The sequence below is a fragment of the Cygnus olor genome, chromosome 5 (assembly GCF_009769625.2).
Source record: "Cygnus olor isolate bCygOlo1 chromosome 5, bCygOlo1.pri.v2, whole genome shotgun sequence".
Taxonomy (NCBI): domain Eukaryota; kingdom Metazoa; phylum Chordata; class Aves; order Anseriformes; family Anatidae; genus Cygnus; species Cygnus olor.
The window spans coordinates 27991841-28018303 of NC_049173.1; the positions used below are offsets into that span (position 1 = coordinate 27991841).

General features: G+C 44.4%; 2 protein-coding genes and 1 long non-coding RNA gene across 18 annotated transcripts in view; 2 read left to right on the plus strand and 1 right to left on the minus strand.

Moving 5' to 3' along the window:
• BRSK2 (BR serine/threonine kinase 2) overlaps positions 1-4979 on the plus strand; it is a 319520-nt gene extending 314541 nt beyond the window's left edge. For all 10 annotated transcript variants that reach the window (XM_040559843.1, XM_040559842.1, XM_040559845.1 and 7 more), the window contains 3 exons: positions 2896-3063; positions 3435-3571; positions 4525-4979. The gene's annotated coding sequence lies outside the window, so the exon portion shown is untranslated. The remainder of the gene's footprint in view (positions 1-2895; positions 3064-3434; positions 3572-4524) is intronic.
• MOB2 (MOB kinase activator 2) overlaps positions 4446-26463 on the minus strand; it is a 112042-nt gene continuing 90024 nt past the window's right edge. For all 7 annotated transcript variants that reach the window (XM_040559859.1, XM_040559858.1, XM_040559853.1 and 4 more), the window contains exons 2-5: positions 15036-15196; positions 13730-13823; positions 7412-7536; positions 4446-5772 (exon numbers count right to left, since the gene is read on the minus strand). In XM_040559859.1, the coding sequence (XP_040415793.1) occupies positions 5462-5772; positions 7412-7536; positions 13730-13823; positions 15036-15196 (691 nt within the window). In that variant the 3' untranslated portion in view covers positions 4446-5461. The remainder of the gene's footprint in view (positions 5773-7411; positions 7537-13729; positions 13824-15035; positions 15197-26463) is intronic.
• On the plus strand, positions 5780-7395 carry LOC121071535. Its single transcript, XR_005820676.1, has 2 exons — positions 5780-6299; positions 7156-7395. It is a non-coding gene; the product is annotated as an uncharacterized LOC121071535 (long non-coding RNA).

Sequence of the window (26463 nt, forward strand, 5' to 3'; positions counted from 1 at the left end):
GTTGATTTAGGGCATAAATCCTGTGGATGTCAGGTTTTTGTGTTTGATGCTTAGTCAAGTGCAATTAGGAGGGGAAAGGAAAGCTTATGTGCTTGGAAATGGAGCTTTCAAGTCTAAGAAACAGCACTGGCCTTTCCTTAAGGTCCTGAGTCCCTGCAGAAGGGGACTTCTCACTGCTGCATGGCCTGATGGGGCTGTTCATATCTGTGAACATATATGTTCACATCCTAATCAGCCTGATGCCTGCTGGGTCCCCAGGTCGCTTCACTGGGCCGCTGCGGTGGTTAAATCCGTGACTGCTGCCAAAGATTGGTCTGTTTTCCCTGCGTAGGTTTCCTTTGGCAGTCCTTGAGGCAGTGCTTGCTTCGGGCAAGTGTCCTTTAGGCCTTACTGCTGGCAGGTGAAGCGGCAGTTTCACAGAGGCCTAAGTCCCTCATGAGATGGCATTTGGCCTGCCTGTGCCCGAGCTGCTGCTGGGGAGGGTTGCTCTGCTCTGAGCAGGAAGGCCTCTAGCCCGGGCTCGTTGTGCCCTTGCGTTTCAGTTATGCCAGGGACCAGAAAAAGGAAGAGTTTTATGTTAAGGGGCCTCGCACCACTTTGTGAGGGAATGGATCCTGTCGGAGCTGGTGTGCTAATGGCTGCCTTTCGGCTGCAAGACAGACTATTAGCAGATGTCAAACCTTTGGTGGAGCAGTGAGGGTGGGATACTGCTGCTGTCAGGTCCCATCTGAAATCCTTTCTAGTGAGCTAGAGAAAGCTCTGGGTACTCTCACCTGAGCACTCAGCCACATCGATTCCTGTTTTCTCTCAGCTATGCGCTGACCTCCCTGAAAGCCTGACTGCCTGGGCTCACAGCCAGGGGGTTCTGCTGCCCTGAAAAGAATGGGGACCCCCAGCAGCATGCTGAGGGGGGATGGCCAGCTGGTTGCTGCCGTTCTCATTTCACCAGCTCCATCCGGAGTACCAGGAGCTGTCTGTGCCGCGTACGGCTACAGTGCAAGTAGCTCTGAGCTGGGTGGTGGTGCCACTCGTGCTGCAGGCAGGAACATCGGCCTCCGGTAGTAAGTTTGGCCAGGTGAACCAACAGGCTAGGTCTCTGGCCTCGGTTCAGGTGGTAGAAGGGTGTCTGTGGCTTCCAGCCCTTCTGTAACCAGATGAGACAGAGAGCTAAGGGCTGCCTTAGAGGTGAGAGGACGACGTGAGCTTGTTTGACAAAGCGTGGCTGTGTGAGATCGGCATGCTGGGTAAGCTCCCGTAACATCCGATCCTTTGTGGGTGTGCTGGTTTCTTTGGCAGTCTCTTGGTCTCCTGTCTGTTACCTGACAGCGTTCCCCCACCAGGCCCAGATCCCTTCCAGCAGCTCCTCACTGTGGCTGTATCTGGCTGGCACCAGTGGTCCCGCAGAGCAGGTGCCTGGCTCTCACTGTTTGGCTGTGCTACCTAAGTGCAGAGCGGTCCGCAAGATGCAAGGTCAATTTTTATTTAAGTTCTTGGTTAAAAGGTGCTTGGTCATGCATAAAATGAGAGTGCTCTGTGGGATCTCAGGCTTGATAACTTTCTGCAATTCTCAGGCAAGAGAGCAGGGTGTAGAGATGCTTTTGCTGGGTTGCGCTGGATGATGCTTGATTCAATTTCTACCTTGCCACTTCTGGGGCTTTCTTTGGGTTGGGGTGAAGCTGTTCCCATGATACCTATGGTTTATTGCCTTGAGGTCAGTGCTGCAGGTGGCTGTTTCTCTCTGTGAGACTTGTGGCTCTGTTCTCATGTCCTGTTGCTGCCAGTGGCCAGAGTTAGCTGATGTTATGGCACTGAGCTGTTGACCTTGTTGCTTGCTTACCTGCTGCTGGCGTTTGCTCCAGGTGTTGTGTGCAAAGCAGCTGTTGTCCTGGTTTTACTTACCGATACTTATGCTTGGATTTGTTAAGGACATATCAGCCTCAAAGAAAGACTGATCACAACACAAAATAGCTGTGTGACTGTATCAAAAAGAAAAAAGAAGTTTCAGCTTGCTGGTGTTTTGTGCTTTACTTTTACTTTATGCAGCCTCAGCTCTTCAGCATCTCACTCTTGCATCCAGCACACCAAACATCGGGGAACGTAACCCTACATACCATAGATGGAGATACTGTTGTTTTTAAGAAAAAAAGACTTTATCCTGTGATGGCTTGAGCTCATATCACCATGGTTTTAGGCCTGAAAATTGGTTAGGGACTGCAGAGGCAGGTGTACAGCTGAGAGTTTGTCTGATGAGGGAAGGCCTGCAAAAGGTGTGTGCTGGGGGTAAGGGGATAGCTGGAAAGGTTTCTTCTAGCAGGATATGTATCGGTTTGGTTTGTGTGCTTGTTTTACATAGCAGCCGTGCTGCAATGGCACTGTACTTCATTGAGCACTAGGGGAGGGGAAGAAGGGTGGGCTGAACGCAGACTAATTAGGTGCCTCTGTTGTTGTAGCAGCTTTGATCAATTTACAAAACACATATAAGCAGACGTGCCAATTCTGTGTTAGGAGCCCTACACCCCTCTTCCAAATGCCAAGGGCTTCGGGCTCAGTACTCACACTCTGGCCACAGGGCAAACTGTGACACACACAGACTCTCACCGACAGGCTGCACTTTGCAGGCTTGGTGGCACTTGTGTATCAATAATATTATATTACACCACAATTCAGTAACCTCTGAAATATGCTGGGACACCTTGCGGCTGATCTTTACAGTAATATTTACTCCTGGCAGGAAGATTGTTAGTGTTGGCACTTATTTCAGTGTTTTCCCTATTCCCACTGCTAAAATCAACAGGGTAGGCTGCGCTAAAATAGGATTTGTTATTTGCTTTCTCTTAAGCTGGTTGTAAAATATAAAAAAGATCACTCTGTTAGCTGAAGCTTCTGTACTTTCAGGGGTATTGAATGTCTGCAGACGCAACTCAGGACAGCTGCCACGACCAACCGCTGGCTCTCCTGGAGGAAGTATACGTCGCTGTGCTGGTAGCTGAACCAATGCGTGCTGCTTTGCATCCAAGCATGGGTTCCCAGACTGCTCGGTCCTGTCGGTTCTCCTAGGGGAAGGTAAGGCACAGCCAAACATTTGATAGCTTCCACGCTGAAGTTTGAGACCACAACACACTACTAAGGCAGTCTTTCCAGAGAGCTGAACTGCCTCTTGTTCAACTCGAGCCTTTCCCAGGTATGTCATTTCTAACTGGCCTCTTATTAAGACAGTGAGTGATTTTTTTTTTTTTATTTTTTTTTACAAGTAGCTAATGAATGACCAGAAATACTTGGATTTTGGTTGATGGCCTTGCTATTACCTTCTTACCTTTATCTCTACTGTATGCTGTCACTGCAAGTAGCGCAGGGGCCTTACAAATGGCATTGTTCTGATAGCTTCTGCTCACTTCTGATAAACCAGCTGATGCTATGCTTGTCCCTTGATGTAGGAAATTGTTATGGGAAGGCTCAGGTCGGCATGAATGGAGAATGAACGGGAATTTTCATCTGGATTTGACAGCATCAGCAGGAGGACGTGGTGGGGAAGCCGTGCCCTCAAACACTTCTGCAATCTGGAAACAAGCAGGTGACAATTCTGGGCCCACAAAGCTGGGGATGTTTTCTCTCACATGCTCCTCTACTTCCCTTTTCCTGCTCTTTTTTTCTTCATGTTTATGATGTCTTGATTTTTATTCTCACTTGCACCTTTTTCTTCCTTTACCTATGGTTGCTTTTGCGTACTTCTTCAGAGACTTTTTTCTTAGCTGAGCTTTTTCTTTTTTCGTCCCTTCTTGCTTGTGCTTTTTTGTACTTGCACTTTTCATTGTCTATTCTCTTTGCAGTTGTTCTCATTGCTCTTGAGCTTGCTCTCTTTTTCCCCTTTCCACTGACTCCCAGTGCAGTTAGAGCTCATTCAGGAAACCTTTCTAGGATTCATGCCATGTCAGTTATTAATAATGTATATACCTCAGGCTAATGATTTAAAAGCGGTAACAAACAATTCCCAAAGAGTGTTTGCTGCAGGTTGGGTAGAAGCACAATTGCAAGCAAAATTTGGCATTTTCCCAACTGGAAATCTGGAGTGCCAGAATTCAGTGGACATAGTAAGAAAAAGAGTAATATTGCTGTCCAGACACAATACTGATCCAGATACTGTGATACACTATTTGCTGCAAAGTATCCAGGAGCCCGCTAGATTTACAGTATTTAAGCATGTAAAGACAGGAAACTTGCTCTTTTCCATGTGTCCCTTTCCTTGGGTCTGCAGGTTTACCTGGGGAGGAGGTTCTTAGCAATACCAGAAAGGGCAAGAAATTGATTATAAATGCTAGATTACAGGGTGGAAGACTCAGAACTGTTCATAAAGCTGGCTGACAGCAAGGTTAACTGCATCAGTGGTGAAAGGGAAGCCTTGGGGTGGATTCCAGTGACTTTTGACGCTACAAACACAAAACCAAAACTTATGGCTGATAGATTTGTTTTTATTATTATAGAACAGATGAACTAAAATAAGCCAACAATATAATTTTATGCCAACAGCCATCTTTCTAGCACAGGCGGTGACGGACTCAATATACCCTTCTCCTCCCTCCCCGGGCCTCCATTCAACAGGAAGCAAATGGTGGTGGCTCTTCACAGGGTAAGTTTTAGACTCCAGTGATCTCACGCTTTTTATTGATAGAGATGTGCCTGGGAAAAGAGGAGGTGGGGGGAGCAGAGAAGAGAGCATATATTTTGTAGGAGCGATAAGCAGAAAGGCTTGTGGACCCCTTGCATGTTCACACGTTGTGACCAGGTAGATGGGACAACTGGAGAATCATGCCCACTCTCAGCACGTAGCAAGCCCCTAGTTGCTACTCTAGTCAAGCCAGGAGTTGCTTCCCATTCCAAGCTAGCAAAGGGCAAGATGCACTCAATGGGGGAGTTTTTGGCAGGGGGTAAGGGGCAGTCTATGGAAAACCAAACAAAAAACCACCCCACCCCACCCCCCACCCCCCTCCCAAAAAAAAACAAACAAACAAATCTGCATTTTAAGCCACTTCAAAGTAAAAGTCACTTCTTATAATATAATAGATAATTTTAAAATGGCAGGACCACCATCCTAGAAAGACAAAGGGCTTGCACTCAAGACCAAAGAAAGAAAAACCAAAACAACCAAACCAAAACAAAAAAAGCCAAGAGTGGCCCCACTCTCAAGCTTGGCTCTTCTCTAAAAACAGCACTCATCATCCATCTGAATAGGTAAAAGGAGGAGTGGACAGAAAATAAAATAAAATTGGTGCAACTTCTTGCCAGATGGCGCATTAAACCAAAGCTCCATACAGTCCCATATGACTACACGTCCTGTGGTGGCAGCATAATTTCTTTCAGCTTTCACTGCTGTATATGTCTGTATGTATATCTGAACATATACATACACATACACACATAATATATAATATTGTTTTTAATGTTAGTTTAGATCCTGTAGGAGGGCTCATCTCTCTTTCACGTGGTTCTGTGCTCCTGCGCTGTTGCTGCTCCCGTTGCCGCTCCCGTTACTGCTGCTCCCACTGCTGCTGCAGAGGACCTCTGTGAGGTCGTCCATGATGGTGGTCTCTTTAGGGTCCACCAGGTTGAACTCCCTGATGAATAGGATAAAGTGTGTGTAGAGCGTGTTTAAATGTCCGTGCAGCTCCAGTGCCAAAGTCTCCTTAAAGTGTGAGGAGTAAATATGGGCCAGCACATGGAACAGGTACTTGCAGATCTTCTTCACTAAGGACTCAAACGAGTTTGGGAATTCCTTGCCTGAAAGGAAGACAGAGAAACACCGTGACAGTTCCAGCTGGTCACCTTGAGCTCCACATCAGCATTTTGTCCTGGCCAGGTTGTGGGTAAGTGCAACCAGCCCACCTTAAAGGCAACTCATGGGCAATAAAGGCAGTAACTTCACAGGCAACTCACAGGCCCTGTATCATCTTCCCAACATGTTCTTTTTACAAGACGTAAGGGGAGGAGTCTAAGGTTTTAAGTGTTTTCATTTAAAGTTAAGCTTTTAAACCCTAAGGTTCAAAAATCAGGAAGAAAATGTAATCATTCTTTAAACCACGATTTTTTTGATACTGGCTGTAAAAATAATGAGAGGTTCTTCTGGGTTCTTATCTAGTTTGTCCAGGAGGAACAGATTTTCTGCTGAAAGTGCATAATAGTTATGAGACCATTTAACAGGTCACGAAATGGAAACTAAAGTACTTGGCAGACTTCCCTCATTTCATTATTGAAATTCTATCAAATGGGCGAAGAAATGGAAGGAAATACTGGCTGCCTTCTCTCAGGTGCGATCCAAATGATCGCCTACCTGTGCAATTTGCTCTAGGGTACCTGCTTTGGCAGGGGGGTTGGACCCAATGATCTCTCAAGGTCCCTTCCAACCCCTACAATTCTGTGATTCTTGCTGGAGCATTACTCTGCCCTCATTGTAAAAGACAACTGTTGGACAACCACTGCTGGTGATGCTGAAAGTGAAACTGAGGCAAGCAAAAAAGAAAAACCTGCCATCCTATGCGTGATGCACAACAGGAAGTATGTTACTGGTCTACAGTACACCCTGGACACAGTGACTTACATGAAAGGCCTTGTTGCCTTTTGAATTAGCATATTTAAAACAATAATAACAAAAATAACAACAAAAACTCAAACTACACCTGGCTTACTGGGCACTGCCTCCTTCCAGATGCTTATAGGTAAATGCTGTTGGCTGAACATGCATGATACTGTAACATCCTAGTTCCCCAGCTATCTGGTGAAGGGACTCAAGAAGCCAGCTGCTTTTAGTCCACATTAAGCCCATCTACAATAACTTCTGCTCAACAAGTCTCTGTTTTTTTTCCCCTTAATCAAAGGCATTGCAAGTAGCTATCTTGTTAAGTTATAAATTGAGTTAAAATTACTTTTGTTTCTTTTCAGTCCTTAAAAATCATGTTCTTATTGAATTTCTGGAGGGGATAGGAGATTCTAAACAATCTGTCAGGCAAGGAAGACTAGCCACATTCCTGACAATGCAATTTATTTCCCCCTTAATACATCAAGGCTCTAAAGGATATAATAAAAAACCAAAAAGGCTAAATTTTACTAGCAACGCACCGTGTTAAATACCCACATACTGACAGTTTTTCTCCTCTCTCAATACAGGCTTTTTCCTAGACGATCTTGAAGCACTTCAAGAAAAAGATGTCCTGATGAAATGTAAGCCAAGGGGACAGGATGGGGAGTCTTTCACCCCAGTTCCTATGCCAACAGCACAGGTCTTTGTTACTGTACAAATGAACCAAAATTAAAATCTCCCTTCGAAAAAGAAGTGTGAAGTCGTCTGGTATTAATATGTATGCTGAATGCATATATGCCAACTTCCACCTTACTTATGGCACCTGCCCAAAGGTAAGCCTACCGTATTTTGTTGGAAAGACGTCCTCATCTGTCACTAGTTTCTGCACAGAACTCATGACGAAGTCAACATACTGAGGAGCAGTGCACTTGATCTTCTTTCCCCGCTCATCATACCAGTAGTACTGTCTGTGGAGAGAATCGACAGCGTCACCACGTTGTACCTCGGATCCTCAGCTCAACTCCTAAGAGGTTAGTGTCTAAATAATATAAAACAACAACTGCAACATTACTGAAGTAGATCATCACTTGCCGCTGCCAAGTAATACCAAGCACAGAAAGGCTGCTGAAGTCTCCCAGGAGGGGCAGTGATAGCTACCTATCCATGACAAACTGAGGGTTTACAGTCCATAAAACTGTACAGGAAGGCATTATATGACTATTGTAACGCTGCTGCCTTTTAAAAAGTGATAAAACTTCTAATGCTTAACATCATACATCATCAAACAAAAATTAGTCTTGTAGTGTAGTATTATTAAATAGACAGAAGGTGGCTCCAAAACACCAGCTTTTTCAAAGGTGGTGCTCTGAGGTACTTGCAGTGTTTTTGAACAGTACAAAGCCTGTTCCAAAATTCTATCTGGGGAATGTTTTCACGGTCCTTTTGGACATCCCTACCTATCTGTGCCTCAAAAGCCTGCTCCTTTGTTTCCAAACACCCTAAACCAGTGGAATTTACATTTTACACTGCCACCAGGGAATAATCCTGTTGGATTTTAAAGGAACAGGAAAAATTAGCATATTGTGAGGCTTTTCAAAAGCAACTGTAATTATCATCTTGATCAGCTGCAGCCACTGAAATAAAACAGAAACATTCTCTAATAACTATTGCAGTCACCTGAGAGAGGAATCTGAAGGCTGTAAAAGAACTCAAACTTTTGTTCCTTCTTTTTTTGTTTCTTTAAATCATGGTTAATTAAAGGATGCTTAATTTGAGGGTGGTGAGGCACTGCAACAGGCTGCCCAGAGAAGCTGTGGATGTCCTAAGCCATTCTGTGATTCTCTGAAAGCACGCTGCCTGTTACCAAGAGCAGCTATCCACTGTAAGAAATGGTTTTGCTGATTTCCTTATCTGAAAAACTTTTTTTTTTGTCTATTTCACGTTAGAGTTATCTGAGTTCCAATTCCTGAACTCTTCCTTCAAACAGTGTAAGCTCCAGGTGCTGGCCATTATGAGACTGATAAGAAATCCATTGTACTGGACTTCTCAGTTGCTTGATAACATTTTTCTTTCTTCAGTGGGAAGTTTAGCCACTTTTGGACACTTATTTTTTTGGCAAGGAGATAAAGATTCAATGTTGTTTTTTTCTGTACCTAACAGGACTAGACTGTGTTAAACTAGAAGGACCTATAGGTGCCACTTGGGAAGTGGAGTTTTACATATACTGACCAGCAGAATAGTCCTGAAGCAACTGAAGAAAAATGGTATGTAGCAACTGAAAAGTTCTAATTGACAGCTTGTTTTCATTGCCTGGAAACATTCTTCAGGGACCTGAGGCGGGTGATGTGAAGACAGTAAGGAACAGTTCATGCCCCAAGCCATATGAAGACAAGAGGAAACAGTACAGAAGTCAGCTCAGACTTTAAAGAGAGGAAAGACAATTGAAAAGTAGTTCTGCAGACACCTAAGGTTTAGAATTGGTCTTTCAGTGCATTTTCAGCATGTGGTGCTTGGTCATTCCATTGTTTACTGGAGATAGCAGGATGGCCTGCAAAAGGGCACAAAAAGATAAGTGAATGGAAACAGCAGGAGTTAAAAGGTCTTTGCAGAGCTATGCCAGGCATCAACATTAGTATTTAGGGCCTTAGGGCTGGGCTCTGCTCATTGCTGCTCACTTCCTTCATACAATCCACGTGTAGGGAATTGCACAATGTAGTGTGCAAACCCAAGCCATGTTCCCTCCTTTGTCTATCCCTGTGTTAAGCTGGAGGAAGGCAGTTCTAGGCAACTCTTGACTTATTTTGGGTCTTAAGACCAGAGCAGCAGCAGACTGGACTGTCTGCTCCTCAGCAGTTCCTACATGCTGCAGAAATCCTCAACTACAAAACAGAACAGTTTGGAGTTGCCCTTAGGCACAAACCCAAATCTGGATAATTGGATTTTAGTTAAAAGAAACAGTTTGGCAACTGTGCAAGTTCACTTACACAAGAACGTAAGTGAATAAATCTGCTACAACATCCCACTGTACATCCCTTTTGCCTTTCCTTAACAGTTAAGCTGATTATGCAAAATGGGAATTCAGAAAAATCATTAAGAGTAAGGGGATAACTACAGGGATTGTCCTGTTTGATAAGAATCATTTGTCTTCCCTGTGTTTCAAGCTCTGTGAACAAAGTCTTCACGTGTCTTGAAGAAAGAAAGGAAGGAGCCCCTGGCGTGCCACAAACATCTCAGGCGGGGAGCAGCTCCCACCACGCTGGAGTTATCTCCAGGTTGGGGCCATCGAGGGGCTCAGCTGGGCACAGAAGTCTGAGTGCATTCCACCACTGGCTCTGTGACAGCACAGCCCCATATTAGGCAAGGGATGGGGAGCAAAAAGGACATGAAGACAGACACTTAAAGGCACTTTTCAAAAAGTGCTTACATGATACAGATTTTGATTCCATTCCATATGTAAAATTTTGGCAACTTAAACTTTCCCAGTATGGAGAGCACAAGGAGTTTGCAGCTCCATTCTAAGTCCCAGGGAACAATTACTAATGGGTTTAACATAGAAAAGCCTGTTATACAAATAAAGTAAAACAAATACGGAGTCAGTCACAGTGCCATGTCTTAATATGTGTACATATTTTATCCCTTTCCCTACAAAACATTCTGGTTTTGTGCTGGCGAGTTTAAGGAGGACCATACAGCTGTGATTGCACAGAGAAGCCATGGCAGACCAGAGGCTACTTTAGCATATAGGAAAAGCTTCTGTAAGGAGGGAGAGGCAAATGCGCTAGAGGTACGATGTCTGGAAAGGAAGGTGAGACAGTCCTGCTATAAATACCAGAAGACAGGTTATGAAGAAGGAAGGATAGCAAATTGTATAAAGTGCAAGGGCTGTAATACAGTGCTTGGCAGCAACTTGGAATAGCTTTGATGGTTTGATGGGGCAAAACAACATTTAGATGGAAAAAAAAAAGGAAAAAAGAGCCACTGTTTAGAAGCTCAGGGAACTGAAGAAAAAGACACTACAGAACATGCAAGTTTGAGTTGCAAAGAACTTCTGTAGTCAGGAACACTAAGGATAACGCAGACAGGAGATAGATTGCAAGATTAGGGAAAAAAATGAGTAATAAGGAATTTATTCCTTATTCCTTAAGGGGTTTTAATGGACCAAAACGAGACTTTTCACTCTTATCTGTAGGCTGCTTAGAAATTTGTATCATTTCTTAATTTCTGCCTGGAGAGTTTTGTAATCTCAACCCAGTGAACAGCACTCACACAGGCTCTTAGTTATCCACTCACTTCAGCACTTTTTAGAAATTTTGCCCCAATGTCAGCTATAGAGAACCAGTTTACAGGCCATGGTGGGGAACCTTAGCTTGCCTAATAATAATAATCTATAATGTATATAGTACCTGCTTTACAGGAAGCGATAAACATATTAATGAGCAAAATAAAGTGACTTCCCAAGTTACATTTGGGTGACCCTCACTAAATTTCAAAGATAACTGGCCATTCCCGTATTTTTCTTGCCATTATCCCACCTTGCCAGCAAATGCTTCCATCTGTCCTACAAGGAGACTAAGCTTTGGTCAGATGTCTCTTTATGACCCTAGGCAGAAATTCTCTTTCTCACTGTGTGCAGATGGCTGTGTTATCTCATATATCTGACAGAGAGCTGAAAGCTGCATCTGTCTGCAGTTTGTCACTTGGCTGGAACTTCTGAGATGTTAAAACCTTACCTCCAATGTTAAATTGCAACTTGTGTTTATTTTGCCAGTAAGTCCTCTAAACTTAGGATTGAGTATTTGCAGTGAGTTTGAATGCAAAGGAACTAGACAAGCAACCTGTTCTGCATTGTTAATTCAACATCCCAGCCATAAATACAAAAAGCCTTCCTTAGATATGACCAGAAGGGTGTAATCCAAAACACGCCTCGGGGAACTGGGCAAGGAAAGCATATAGGAGGAACAAATGCAGAACTTCACACTGAGCTAAAGAAATCAACACTGCAAAAACCAGCAAACATCACCCTTATTCCAAAATACTGGCATGCTGTGGCAACCTAACAGAGGTAGCTGCTGCTGCTGAACGCGTACACACCACAGTCACAAAAGGTCAGACCAGGGCTGTCTTGTCAGGCTAATCAGCAACTGACTCTAATGCTTAGGTGATGTTCTTCATGTACTACAGACAGGTCAGAGGCAGGACAAATCATATCAACTGGTGTTTCTCCTACACAACAAGCACCCGTTTAACCTTACTTCATTAGGGCAAGATTTTAAAATTAAAAAGTCAGGGGGAACGTATAGCTTTGTAATAGTCACAGCTGGACATAAACAAGCATGCATCTTTGAGGCAGTTCTCCGTGTTTAGGCATCTCTCTTCCAAAAAAGAAGAATGAGGAAAGGCAGAACATAAAGATAAGGAATATCCAGAATTGTCATTGGAGATATTTGGAGAACACAATTATGAACAGGGTCTTCTAAACTGAACTGCACCGAGGCATAGAGCTAGATTAACCTGCACACCTCACAGCAGAATGAAATATGCAACATGAATCAGTCATCAGCCCCCCAAGTACAGGAAGATAACTGAAGTTGTTCTGATTTAAACACAAACCATTTCAAGCATTTCACACAAGTGTAGCCATGTTTCCTGTTATTCCCAAGTAGTGCAATTTTCAATTTTCCAAACAAAGGATAGGAACATTCAGCTATTGGTCCTCACCACTAAAAATACAGACTGCAGCTGGAGCCACCTACAGACACTTCCTTTCTTTATTTTGCAGAGAATTTATTCTTACAGAGAACTCTTGTTTGAGAGTCAATACAGCAGAATGGAGCAATGCTGACTAGCCTCTCACCACCATCTCCTTTTAGTCAACATTTCCCATCAGACAAGCCGATCAACAGTTAAGCTCAGTCCTTTGGACAGCCAGTGCTACATCAGGAATTAAAACATGAGAAAGCTTGGGAGCAAGAATCAACAAAACACTCATTTTACTGATCACCATTTCTCATTTAGAGACATACTGTCTACTTTTGATAAAATCTGAGTCCAGCAGAGATTTATTACTTTCTGTTCCAGCCTGCTTTCAAAGCCCCTAGCACAGCCTTTAATTCTCTACTGACAGTTATCTTTCCAACTTTTACATGCAAAAATATCCTCTGTACGCTTTGCATTCTTCAGAGCATTCTCAAAGAAGGCCCCTGATATTAACTTCAAGTGTACAAGATAGCCTAGTACATTACGCAAGGATTCCTTTTAAGCACTAAGTAATTATCATTAGAGATACGATACAGAGCTCTGGTTCTGTTCCATACATTTCCTAGGATGCCTGTTTGATGTACTATAACATTAACAGCTCAGTCTTCTGTTTTAAAATCCATCTTAACTAAATTAATCCCAGGAAATGCAAGAGGAGGGAAGAATGGAACTATCAACACATGTGCTGGAGAAAAAAACACAACAGACTTATTCATACTCAAGTGGATCTCATTTTCCATCATGTTGGACTGTACTAATCAAGAGCAGGAGTTTATGGTAACTTTTTCTTATATTCACCATGTACAGCAAAACTACAAAGCCTTCTTTCATAAGTGACAGTTAGTCAATGTTTAAAAAGCCCACTAAGCCCTACACAGGGAGAGCGCCAAACCAAAACGTTTTCTGTGCTCTTTGCAAAGCTGCCACTTGTGCCCTCTGTGCCCAGGGGCTCAGGCAGAAAGCCAGCGACTCACGTCAGGCTCGAGGTTATCCATCAGCAGCTTGGTGCTCTGTCAGTACTCTGGATATCAAAAGCACCCGCTGAGGTTTTCACAATTCATTTATCCTTCCCTGCCTCCTCTGGAATCCCAGCAGTGGTACCAGTAAGGACAGTTTTGCCTTTTTCTGCTTCTCCTCCCTCCAAGCGAAACACATGGCAATTTGCCTCTCTGATCTGACCTTATAAAACCAGCTCAGAACAGTCAAAGATCTGGTCCTCCTAGTCTTTCACAAAAACACATTGCCACCACACTTCACTACTGAGGGAAGGGAAAAGGATACACAGCTTCCACATCCTGATTGAATGAAGAGATGTGCTTGCCCAGTGCCAACTAACACCAATATTCTCCCCCAGGCCACACTCAAGACTTCACGGAAAGCCCGTAATAGTAAATACTGACTTACGTATTGCACACTGCCATGGTCTGACACGACTCTCCTGTACAGAATTCTGAGATTGTACTATATTGTAAGTTGATGTGATGAAAGAAAGTTGTTGCTGAAAAATAAACACAAAGGAAAAGAAATTCAGAAGTACTTTCAAACACTGCTTGTCCTCCAGACAATTATTTAAATAGATCAAGTGAAGTGACCTCAGTGTCTTGGAGCTTGCGTATATATTTAAATATGATTTAGTTAAACGAGTCTAATGATGAACTGCAAAACAAAGAGGTACAGAGAATGAAAGCTCTTGTTTTGATTTAAGATGAAAGCGCCATGATGCATCAGCTGTTATTACTCACTAAGCAGCAAGACTGGAAAGTGTCTCTGTGATCATCAGCCTTACCTTTACAGCAGAATACTCTACTCCAAGCTGAAGGCAAACGATTTGCTACATTATTTTGAAGTCAGACTTAAAATGCACAGTGGCTACAAAACAACATTAACAATCCTAATGACATATCTTAAAAAAAAAGCATGAAAACTAGTACAATTCTACTTTTTTAAAATCTCCTAAGATATTTAACATTTTGCTACTCCTCTGGGGCACCTCAGTTTTCTTAACGAGCCTCTATAAACCTTCCTGGTGCAGTTTAAAGAACTTTCTTGCTACTACCACATACTGTTGAAAATACAAACAAGACTGGGTCGAGGCTGCAGGTTAGAACTGGCAGATGAAGCAGCAGCACATAAAAGTATCGTACATCAGAACTGAGATGCACAGATACAGCATTCAGTCACAGTACTCAGTCACTTCTTTGAGTTCCGGCCTGACTATGGTTTAAATTCACAGTAATTCCTCCAAAGCTTGGAAGGAATGGAGAACAGAAATCTAACCAAAAGACATCAAAACGTCTGGTTTTAAGCATAACTGCCTTGCATATAAGTCTTACTAAACAAGCATTTTTACAGTGTTTTTGGAAAGCCAATAGCTTGAGTCAGAAACCTGCTGAACCAGCAGGTTTAGCAGAGCAGTCGAAGGTGAAGCGATGGTCCTCAAAAGAGCATCAGAAGCCCTAATGCCCTCAGTGCCACTGTGGGTGAGTTGGAAGGAAGAAACGCATCAAGCCTCCCCTGCTGCTGAGCACAGCTGGTTTGTATGTTAAGACAGCTTAATTACTATGCAAGGTATAATGACATGCATTATGCAGTACGCATAAATAGTCATTGCGTGTTTTTCTAAGCACTGAAATCAGTAAAAAGAAACAGTGAATGAGTGCCTTCTTGGGTGTGGACAGCAACCTCAGAGCTATACAATCGCAATACTCACTGTTGCTGGCTAGCCACTCGTTGAGGTCTATTTCTCGTGGTAACATCACTAGCTCCTTAAATTCGAAGTCAGTAATTCTGGATTTTGTGTATTCTGGCTCTAAGTAAAGCTTCTTCTCTTCCGGTGCTGGCTTTTTACCGTTTGGCTTTCCCTTGGACTTCCTGCAAGAGATTAAAAAGAAAAGAAGGGTTACCTCTACTGCTGATGAACAGCTATAGAAACCTGAAAGAAGTTGGTTTATACAAACTCCTGTATTTATATTTTAAAAAATTATAATACATTTGTATTTATTATATTTATTCCTGTTTATAGTGCTCCTCCTGACTTCCTTCCGATCAACTTAACCTTTTTTGTTGTTGTTTATTAAAGCAAAAGATTGTTTTTTAGAAAGTGCATTTGATTCAATCACTGTTTTCACGTTACTAGGAAAGTTTTGAATGGTTAAGAAACTTGAGACTGAGCCATTTCGTCTCCATTGTCCTTTTGTCAGTTTAGATTGCAAATCATTTGGGAGAGTGACAGTCTCTCTGTACACCTGCGAACAGTCGTGACAGCAGCATGGCACTGTGCCCAAAGGAGCTGCTCTGATGTGAGTATACCAACAACCTGCTGCATCACAGGTAGCTGTCACCTGCAGAACGGGAGCTTGAGGGACAGTAAAAGCAGATTGCTGCAAGAAGATAGCTCTCATTTGGAAAAACGCTCTTTCCACACGATGTGCTGGCACTGCTTATTCAGAGCCACAGCATTTCTCGGTGCTGTGGCACTACATTCTCTGGTATTCCACACATCTTCTGGAAGCGTGCATTTATGACTTCAGCTAGAAGCACTGACAACTACAAAAACACCTCCTTTCTCAACTCCCATTATATCTGATCCTAGTTCAGTTTGTTTTTTTTTTTCTCCCTGAAAATCCTGCAAAATCCAATGCAAAAAGCTACTGGCAGAGCTGCATCACGAAATAACCCTCTGCTTGTATTTATAAAAGCAGACAAAGGGCATTCCAGAACCCCATAAAGTGCATTTACCTCCACAGCATATTGTGATATTTCTTCTCCATTTTCTAAAGCGTTTGTTGTACCCAACCAATATTCCTGGGGTGCGGGCTCAGTACGGACATTTGAGGAAGGACAGTGGGTCAGCACTTTGGCTTTTTTAGGCTGTGTGGTCAAACAGCTGCAAATCCATGCATTTCTAGTTATAAATTCCAGCTAACCAGAAACAGAAGATGTATTTCATGGTGAGGGACACGTGCAGTAAGCAATACTCACTGTGCATTATCACATACACACAAGGAGATGTTGGTTTTTTTTAATGCCAGATTTTCTTGGTTAAAGAGCAGGTTTTTAAGCGTCTGTGAAATCAAGACAAGCCCAACTTTGCAGATGAGTGTGTTAAGTTTGCTGCTGAAACTCATCTGGATCCCATCCAAAGGAAACTGACCTCACATTATGGCTCTTAGCACACTTCAAAAAATCTTCCACCTGCGCCCCTACGATAAGTGCTTGATTTTTGCTATGAGGTTGGGATGCACATTTTTCCTGGGATGGTGTTTTACGCATCAGTGCTTTCCCCAAAGAAGGTATAATTCTTTGTATTTCTCTCTTTATGGGCTCTTTACTGATATGTACATTAAACCTATCTTCAGAATGACTCATGGTCCACATCTTCAACACTGCAGTAGTAGGGAGAGACCTTGATTTGCCTTCTACAAGAGAGGAATGCCTGCCATAGCTTACTACAGCTCAGTTACCGGGACTGCCACTGGTTACTGCCTAGAACTTGGGTTGAGCCTTGTCATACTTCCCTCTAAGCAGTAACCTAAGACTGGAGGGACTTTATGACCAGGAAGGAAGGCCATCTGCAAGGAGAAATCAAAGAAAGCTTCATGATGGCAGCATGATACACACTTACACCCTCACAATGTATTCACAAGCCACAGATGCACAGGAACCATCGCAAAGAGTTCTCCAGCAGGGAAAAGATGGTCCTGCTGCATTTCCACACATGTAATGTCACCATTAGAGAGAGGGTGCCTGTGACATGAATATCCTTTTAAAGACTACATATACAGTAGGAGAATAAACTAAAACCAGTATTTACAAAGACCAGTTAGTTTACTGTGTAGCTGCTTCTCTTGCACATTTCCCTGCCACCTCCTTTTTCCACTGCAATGCCCTTCAATTCAAAGGAAGCCGGCAAGGTATGTCCCTTGGGTTGATTTAATGAAACAACCTGGGCTAATTCTTACAGCTGGTGCCAAAAGGGATGTCTTAGATCCTGGTTCTTAGCTAAGTATTCTTGTCTTCAAACCCTTACGTTTGCAAGATTGCTTTTGAACCTCAGCATGTAAAAATGACCTGTAGATAAGAAAGAAATGACCATGAAAGAATTGCAGGAAGGCATTGAAGGTATTTAAAGGTATGATTCTGTGTCCTTCATTTATGCTTGGGCGTGAGGCTGCAGGTTTTCACAGAACTTGATAATACCCAAGGAAAACATAATGGCATGAAGGAACAGTCTCGCTGGATAGCCTGTAACCTGACTTTATAATAGATGAAGCAACATGTTTGTCCTCTTCCTTCTGCAGGAATACCATGTTAAGACTTGAAACCACCCTACCCTGACAGCAAACACCATAAATCCAGTTGATACTATGCACTTGGCCCTGAGCTAGTCAAAAATACTTGAGGCCACTAATTTGCTTAATTCCAAGCACAGGCTGCCTTACTCCTAGGCTGCTAAAGCCAGGCCTGGCACGTTCCCTGCCGTATCTTCGTTGGGCCTTTGACAGGCAATACTAAGGTCAACCCAGAAGATACTCTTAGGCTGTTTTGTTTTTTTTTTTTCAGCTGGGTGGTTTGCCATTTTGTTCGTTTATCTAGGGGGGAGGAACAGGATTCTGACACTGAAGGATAAGTTCATTTTTTAAGAAGCTAAAGAGAGTTATAGTTCAGTAACACTGAGGCGGAAAATACCTTCAACATAAGAGACTGGTTTGACAAACCGCGTTAACCACCCGGGGAGGAAAGCTATCGGTGCGAAGCAGTGCGGACAGAACGGAGTTTGTATCTTTGCTTTACTCCAGGATAAACCAAGGTCCCCAGGTCAGGGCTGCACCACATCAGCTTAGAGCAGCTTCTGAGAGGAGGGGTTAGGGGACAGGGGTCAAAGACGGACGGATGGGGAGGTGACGGAGCCAGGCCTTGGAGGGAAAGCACGCAGGGCAGGCACGGGAGGCCGAGGCAGGCCTTCCAGCAAGAGCACGTGCATCGCCTTTACCTTGTCCTTCCCTTCAGCATCTTCTCCCCAAGAAACCCAACAAACATTCAACGCTAGATAGAGTTCACAAATGTGCTGATTATACGTGGTCCTTTTACAAAACCAACTCATTCCCACACATTAGTACATGCAGGCACTTCTCAACAGGCTGCAAGGCTTTCCACAACTGCCTCAGTCTGGAACTGGATCGCCTCAAACAATATCTTCCCAAGGCTCTGCCTGGGTTTAAGAAAGAGCCGGACTCGTGAATACCATCACTGAGCCTGCAATGAGGCCCCTAATCACAAGTGTCACCGATACCCAGGGGGTTTTACTCACACCACTGAAACCTGAATGTCCGAGTATCATCTGCAGCACAAACTTCTTTTTAACCTTTTGCAGCTGCTGAGGACTAACACAAGACCCCAGAAAATTGTTTCTACCAGCAGATCTTCATGACCTGCTTGGGATATTACATGGCTCAAATGTTTTAAGTACAAACAAAATAAATTCCAGTCTTAACATCGCCAGGTTTTAAATTGGACCACACATCTTCCCTCAGGCACGACTCTGGTTGTAAAATCAGACTTTGTAGTATTAATTTAATCATGCTCAGCCTGGGTTGCAAAACCGTAGGTTTAGGTTAGAAACTGTCAATAGTGGTCGATACTAAAGCATTTTCTTTATAGACTTACAAAGCTGGAGCATACAGCAGTACAGAGAAAACAGTTCAAGAAACACGATTCTGTATGATGAAGAGTCAACAAGTAACAGCTCTGTGTTCCAGATAAACCAAGGCTCAGACGTTCACAATTAACAGAAGTACCAGAAAGCATAAAGCTCAGAAGTCTGCTTCCTTGCTTCTGCTCTCCCCTCCCTCCAAACTCCTGTTGTTTCAAAAGCCTGTAAGAAAACACCACCTACGTGGAGCCAACTCGCAGTGTGCAAAGAGAACCATCCGTTATTCCCTTCGTGCTGCCGTGTTTACATGCAAGAGGCCTTCCTCAGTTTTTCATTTTGAAGCACACAAATATGAAAAATTGTGTTGCCGTTTCTGAGGTGTCCCAGAACTCCCTTGTAAGCGAAGACTACAGCAGCGAGCATAAAGCAGCATGTTCGAAACCAGCTCGTTCAGCCTGCTTTCAGGGAAAGGAAAAGCGTCAAGAGCTGTGGAGACCTACTGTTCTGTCCAGGAAACACCACAATCCATCACCTACAGATTATTTACTGGAAAACGTAACTAAATGTCATGCAAGACCACAAAAAGGGCAGTATCTTTCAAAACATTACTGAAGCCAACAGAAGTCCTGATTCCTGTTTATCTGTGTTTTTCTTAAAAAGAGAGAGAGATAATTCTGTTCAATGTATCTTAGCACTTATTTGTCAGATCAATGCAACTCCAAAGCAGCTGGAGGAAGAACTGCTATGCAGCACCATGGTGGAGGTCTGCCAAGGTTAGCCCAAAGCCTGCCTATCAGTGCTTGGCTACTAATTAAGGAAAGAGACATCTTTAGGGAAACTATGGAGACAGCACTGAGCAGCTTTCATTGACAGGTAAACCAGAGTACAAACTAATCCTTCAGATAAGTCCCAGGAGATAGGTTTGTGTGTGGTTGGTGTTAGGCACTCGGTTGAGTATGATGCCACAGGCCAAGTCACACCCAGGAAGAAGTTTCAGAGAGGGAGAAGGGATGGGAGATGGCACAAGAGAGGTTGCTCACGTGAAGCGTCTTAACAGCAGGTTACACGAACTGGCTCCAGCCAGAGAGAACGTTCCTTGCTGCTCCTGCTGCGTCCTGTACTCAGCCTCATGTTCACCTGAGAAAACACAGCGGCTGGAAGCTTGCCTGGATCTCACTGGAGAAAGAGACGTGTAAGACAACACCACCGAGTAACAGGCCCGCTGCGCCACAATGATCTTTTTCCTGGACTAACTGCCTCGTTAAGATCAAGCACAAATGCCAATTTCCCAGGTTGCTCTGTTAGCCTGTCTCAGTTAATCAAGATTCTCCTCTAATCTCTCTCTCTCATTTCCTTCTTGATCAGATGCCCAGTAGTTTCTTGGTCTAAAAACCTTCTCTGGAGCATCTTCAAAGCACCATCCAGGTATTTAGTTTTAAAACCATAGGAGGAAAGTATTATTCCCCTTTCATACCAGAAACTGGCTGTAAGGTTCAAAGTTTATTCATTGTACAAACACTAAGGACGTGCTTCCATTTCAACTGATACGGTTTGTTTCAAAAGAAGCACACGGGAAGCAATCTGATTTAGCTGAAGATGTGTCAGGGACACAGCGTCCACAGCGCGGACATGCTCCTTAACCTGATTTGGTTCACATCGCTTTGGAATTGTACCAGGCATCCATGGTTTTGGTATGTGAGACGCATTTATTACAAGTTTGATCACAGATGGGACGCCCGTGGTTTATGAAATGCCAAACTTCACTAAACTGATCGTGCATTTTAAGATCTTTACCAATTCAGGATTCCTTTTTCCCAGAGGGAACCAGCTGCCCAGCACTGCTCTAACCCTATCTTGCTGTCTCCAGCAAGCTGGGCAGTTTCTGACACCAGTTCGAAAACTGCAGCCTTCTCAGGGTCAAACCATGAGGCTTCAGTCACCATCTCCTACACCTTTCACACCCAACTCTCTACACCCTGGGGTGAACGGCCATTTAGTTTTTCTTTTTAAAATACAAGTCACCAGTGTCTTTCTTCTTTTTAATGTGGCAAATCCAAGGTTATTTTGTTTGTTTGTTTCCAGAGACAAACACCATACGGGAGAGTGACTTTAGAAAGACTTTAAAGTCACTTTGAAGTGACTTTAAAAGTGTAAAGTAATATATATATATATATATATTTTATATATATATATATATATCCTACCAAAAAACATAATGGCAAGGAACCAGAGCTGTAGGCAAAACTTTGTGCCCTGTGGATCCTGCACCAGTTTCAGGTCCCAGCCAGGTCCCAACGATGCTGGTTTCTCTTTGAAAATCAACAGAGCAAGACCAGCAGGCCTTAAGTGGCGAATTTCTCCCTGCTTGCAAACTTCAAAACTCACAAGGCACCTCAAGTCTGCAGGGATAAAAATTACCACAGATTATGAACCTTGCAACACAAAGATGCTTACTTTGTGGTTAATATTTTTTAATAACTGCTATTATTTATTACCCAAGGTTAACTGGTATAATTCCAGGAATCACCAGAAAATTTAGAAAAGAACATTTCTCAGGTGTGACGATCTAGCTGATGTATTCAGTGCTGGTGAGAGGAGGGTGAGAGCCTGAAGTTCATAGCAATGCCTACAGAAGCAGCACAAAAGGAAAAGTCTGTTTTAAGGAAGATCAAAAACAAGATGCCCACAGAATGTTACAAAATATAAAGAAAATATACCTAAGGCTTTAGTGGGCTATTTTCAAGTATCTAGCTTATGCTTTACAATTTATATGGCTCACAAGCAGGGAAATTTTAGGGTTGAATTGTTGCATTCCTGACCAAAACATTGTCATGGGAAACAGCCTTCTGAGAATGACAGTCTCCATCAGTGACACCGTATCACACCTCGCCCAGGTGTTCCTCCAGACTACCACATTACTGCATGTATCAAACTATCTCTGCCTTTGATTTTCATCCTGTAATTTTTTCCTTTCTTTCTGAAATACCATGTTTTAAAATATCCTCCACAGATGAAGTATTACAAAGTACTCTTGGCAAAACCTACTTTCTTGGTAATCTGAGGATGGGGGTTAGCTTCTTAAAACACAAGCCAACGCAGAATTATTGAGGCAGCGAGCCAACATTTTAACGGTGTCTCTTAGGCCAATCCTTATGACCACTTTCACGTTTTTACATCTTGCAGTGAATAGGGGGTTGTAATTCAAAATTAAAAGCATGCTGGAGATTTTCACTGCAGTTTCTCTCCCCTTCCCTTCTCGGGGTAAGGAATCACAGGCAGTGCGTGGAACAGGAGAGCAAACAAAATATCTGAAAGTAAAAACTCTGAATCCTCATGCTCTTTCCCTCTAACGGACTCCCCCTTTGCAGAAAGGAAAGAAACAAAGCTCTCAGCCATCCTGAAGGCTGCAGCTTTGCAAGGAAAAGCAGGCTAACTGCTCCCAGCTTTGCTTATCTTCTATTTTTTCCACAGCACTTTACCGGAAAGAAGTTATCAGTTAAATTCTGGTCAGAAACGCTCTGCGCAAGTATGGGACGCCAGAACCTATTCATGGCAGGAAGGAAACAGTTTTATGAGCTAAAATGTCATTCCCAGCAACAACCTCCCAGCACGAGCAGCGAAGCAGCAGGTCACACCAGCCACAAACTCTCAAATACTGTTTTCCTACCCCAGCCACCCCACCTCCCACAGCAGTCCGCAGTCTTTTGCCCTCTGAGAGGCGCAAGGACTGGTGGCTTAAAGGCCGCAGTCACCTTAAAGTCACCTTCTGGGAACTCAGTGCCTTTGTTTGTCTGTACAGCAGGCACGAAAGATGGAATTAAAAGCCTTGTTTGAACTTCACTGAAGTTGAAAGTGAGGGACTTCCTTTAAAACCATACAGATTTAGTATCCCTGTGGAGAGTTTTCTGCAGTCACAGGTCCTGTTTTAACCAAGACCAGTACTAAGCCTTCAGCTGAAAATGCCACGTGACAGCACACCCAGACCACGAATCCTGGACGTCCATGCACGCATTCAGGGCTGGGAAAGAAAAGACCGTTAGCAGGGGAAGGGAGACTGCAAGGTATTAGGACGCAAGCCCAAACCCACTGCATCCTGCAAGACAATTGCTCACGGATTGCTGTGGTCAGACTGTTTCTCCAGGGCCTGGGGATGGGAAGGAGACTGTGCACTCCCAGACCATCTCCGCTCTCGTTTCCTCTCGCCCCAGGTCTCCGACAGACCCCGGGACCCCAGCTCCGTTCCTCCCAGCTCCTGCCCTGGGTCAGTTCCAGGGCCAGGTTACGGCGCAGCTCTAAGGGGGCCGCGCCGAATAAAATGTCTTGGGCAGCATTCCTGGCCCTGCTCCTTCATTTTTGTTCTGTTTTTCAAAGTTACTAATAGTTTACTTAAGGGGAGGAGGAAAGAAGAATGTACCCTCCATGCCAGGGAAACTTTTTCTCCTGGATTCTCAGAGTGGCTCTTTGCCTTAAAAGGGAATCTTTGCTCGGCCTCCGGATGCTGCGCTGCGCAGCCGGTGCCAAGGCATGGCAGGCATGTTAAGGACAACAAGTGCCATAACCTTATTTCATAATGCTGCTTCTCAGCACAAAGCCCAAAACACTTCTGCGGGGCCAAACCGAGCTCCAGCTGGTGCTGCTGGCAAAGCGAGGGGAACACGGGGCACCTGCCCACGCTGTGCCTCCGGCTTCCCTTCCCTTTCCCGGGTCTCCCACCACCCAACACCTCTCTCTCCTCTGCCTGTCCAGCCCCTGCAAGCTTCGTGCCTGCCCCCCCCTGCGGTGGCAGCTACATGTCATTTGCCTTCTGAAAGCCACCAACTCCCTGGGAGGTGCTGGTGGCCGCAGGACCCCCCCTTTTCTTCAGAGCACAGCTCTGGGAAGAACGGCTATGGAGGCAAGGCCGGGCTTGCGAAGGGCTCAGCTAATGCTGCAAAAATGCGCAGCGTGCATTCTTGTGGTAATGCACGCTGCACTAGGGCTTCCTTTCTTCTCCCTGTGTACCTGCCAGAACTCCTCCCCGACCAGGAGAGGGTGCCTCTGACCTCCCCACTGTCTCCACGGGGGCCTTGGGGTGGGCACTGCTTGTGTTGGTCATGGCCCCCCCAGGCAGCAAGGGAGAGGGCAGAGCCCCAGCGAGACGTGGCAGAAGAGCAGGGTATTTACTCGTGACGTGAGTTAGAAGGAACCACTCACCAGCAGGAACGCAGAAAATTATCCTACCCAAGCAACCACCCTGTTCTTCCTTTTGAACTGTTGTTCTACCTCCGTGCCAAAAAGCCCCCACGTAGCCAAACCAGGAGGTTGCCAACGGGAAAACTCAGCAAGGTCCTTTTCCCAAGAGACTTAGCACGGGCTGGGTTCTTGGTAATCTGAGGATTAGGAAAGTAAAAGGACACATCTTTCCTAATGTTTATTCTCAAGAGCTCTACATGGAGCGAGATCAGGGCTGTGGTAAGAGATGCAGTAGGTCACAGAGTCAGAGTGTTGCAACAATTAATTTACCCAGCGCTCAGAACAAGCTACAGAGCACAACACTGCGTCAGAGGTGCCAGAGGCCCAAGCGTATGACAGGCTTGGGGTGGTGTTTCTTCTCGTTGTGGTGGTGTTTTTAGCTCTCCAGCTGTGGGCGAGCTCTGAAGGCAAAGCAAAACCTGAGCGGGAGGGAGCAAAGGGCTGCTGGAGAAGGTGGCGCTCGGGGTGCTCTGCCCCATGCGATGCCTCCTGCCCTGAGCAGAGCCCAGCACGGGGCACGAAGGGACGAGAGGCTCTGCTGCCGTGACTCTCTCCAGCAGCATCTCCACCTGGCCCTTTCACAAGCTTTCCAGCTGAGAACAGGGGCCGGAGTGCTGGGCTCTGGGGTTTGTCTCGTTAACATGCAGCTCATTTTAGTTCCCAGGCGCACGCTCCAAAGCTGTCAGCCCCAAGATAAGGATGCTCCCGTATCCTCGCCTCCCTTAGAGGAAAACACCATTTGTGTTATAGCAACACAAACACTTCCTTGCCCTGCTCCGAGGGGCGTGCTAAATATACCCTGTACTGCAGCTGGACAGCAGGAACAGGACTCATCTCACCAAACAGATAGCTCCGTATGTAAATGTTTACATGTGAATTGGTTCTCTCAAACCCTTTTAAAGTCAGTGGAGATTAATAGCTTTTTCTGTATACTGGAAAACATCTCAGTCCAAGGCAGAGATCCATAGCATGGCTTGAAGTTCTTCAATTAAAACACACGGGGGAAGGAGGAGCGCCAAGCTCAGAGCAGAGAAGAGCTGAGATCCAGAGCCTACTGCCGTTCAGAGGCTGTATGCTGCAGAGGGGAAAGCTCTCACAGCAGGAGCTGTGAGAAGGAACCACAAGAACAAGTGATGTGCACCAAGATTTGAACACAAGCAAGTTTTAGGGTGGCTTTTACCCTTTTACACTATGGAGAAGGCAAATATAGGTCTACCAGCTTTGTTGTTGTGTTTTATTCAACATGATTTGGAATTCTGGAGGCTAGCACAACTGTTTGTGAGAACAAGGAAAAAGTAAAACCAACCCAATTATCAACAACAACGAAAAAATCCGTACCTCTCAAGGTTTTACATTTTCTTTCAACTTGCAGGATGTAAGACGTACTGAAGTAAAACTGTGGAAACTTAATTAACATATCTATTACCTGTGTGCTTTCAGACATGTCTATTAACTTAGGCAGGTTTTTTTTGTTGTTACTTTCTCTCCTACAATCTTCCACTGGAATACACTTAAATAAGAGCTATTTTGACTTCTGCATTATGGTTAAATTCAAGTTCTGGCAGCAGCCACTCCTCCCAGCCATTCCGAGGCAGCCCTGCTATCTTTCCAGGAAAGCACATGCAGTACACTTGGGTACACCTTTGCAGGGAGGGAGTTCACCACCAGCGCACAGGAGCCACTGAAGACGCTGCTTGTTATCTTCCAAGCCAAAGGCAGTTTGTAGAGCTGGCAGATTGCAAAGCTATCTTTTTATTTCCAAACTGAGCAAATTTGATTTGGAAACCTCACAGCCTCGTAAACGTGGGATTTCACAATGAAGCTTGCACAGAGTTGCTTTTCAGGGTAAAACCGTGCTTTAATAGCTAGGAATTATTTCACCATGGCAACCTGGCTTTAGCACGCAGACTTCTCGCTATACAGCCCAAGACACACAACTGCAGACAGCCTACTCTGCTCAGAGCACCAGGGTGCAGACAGGTTTGTCTTTGTATGGTTTTACTTTCCCCTCTGCCCTTTTCCCACAAAAATACTCACCTACCAGTGCTAACTAGCTTTAGGTACCACCACAGTCTAAATAAAACCTACAAAGGAGGTATGTTAGAGGTGCGAGCCTAGCTCACCACCTACCCTGTCCTGCAAAGCACAGTAATGTCTAATGTACTTATAATCTGAAATAATTCTGAACTCTTACAAGTACAAAAGTGTTTTACAATATGTTTTGTAACTACTGTGTGCAGTACGAAGGGCAGCA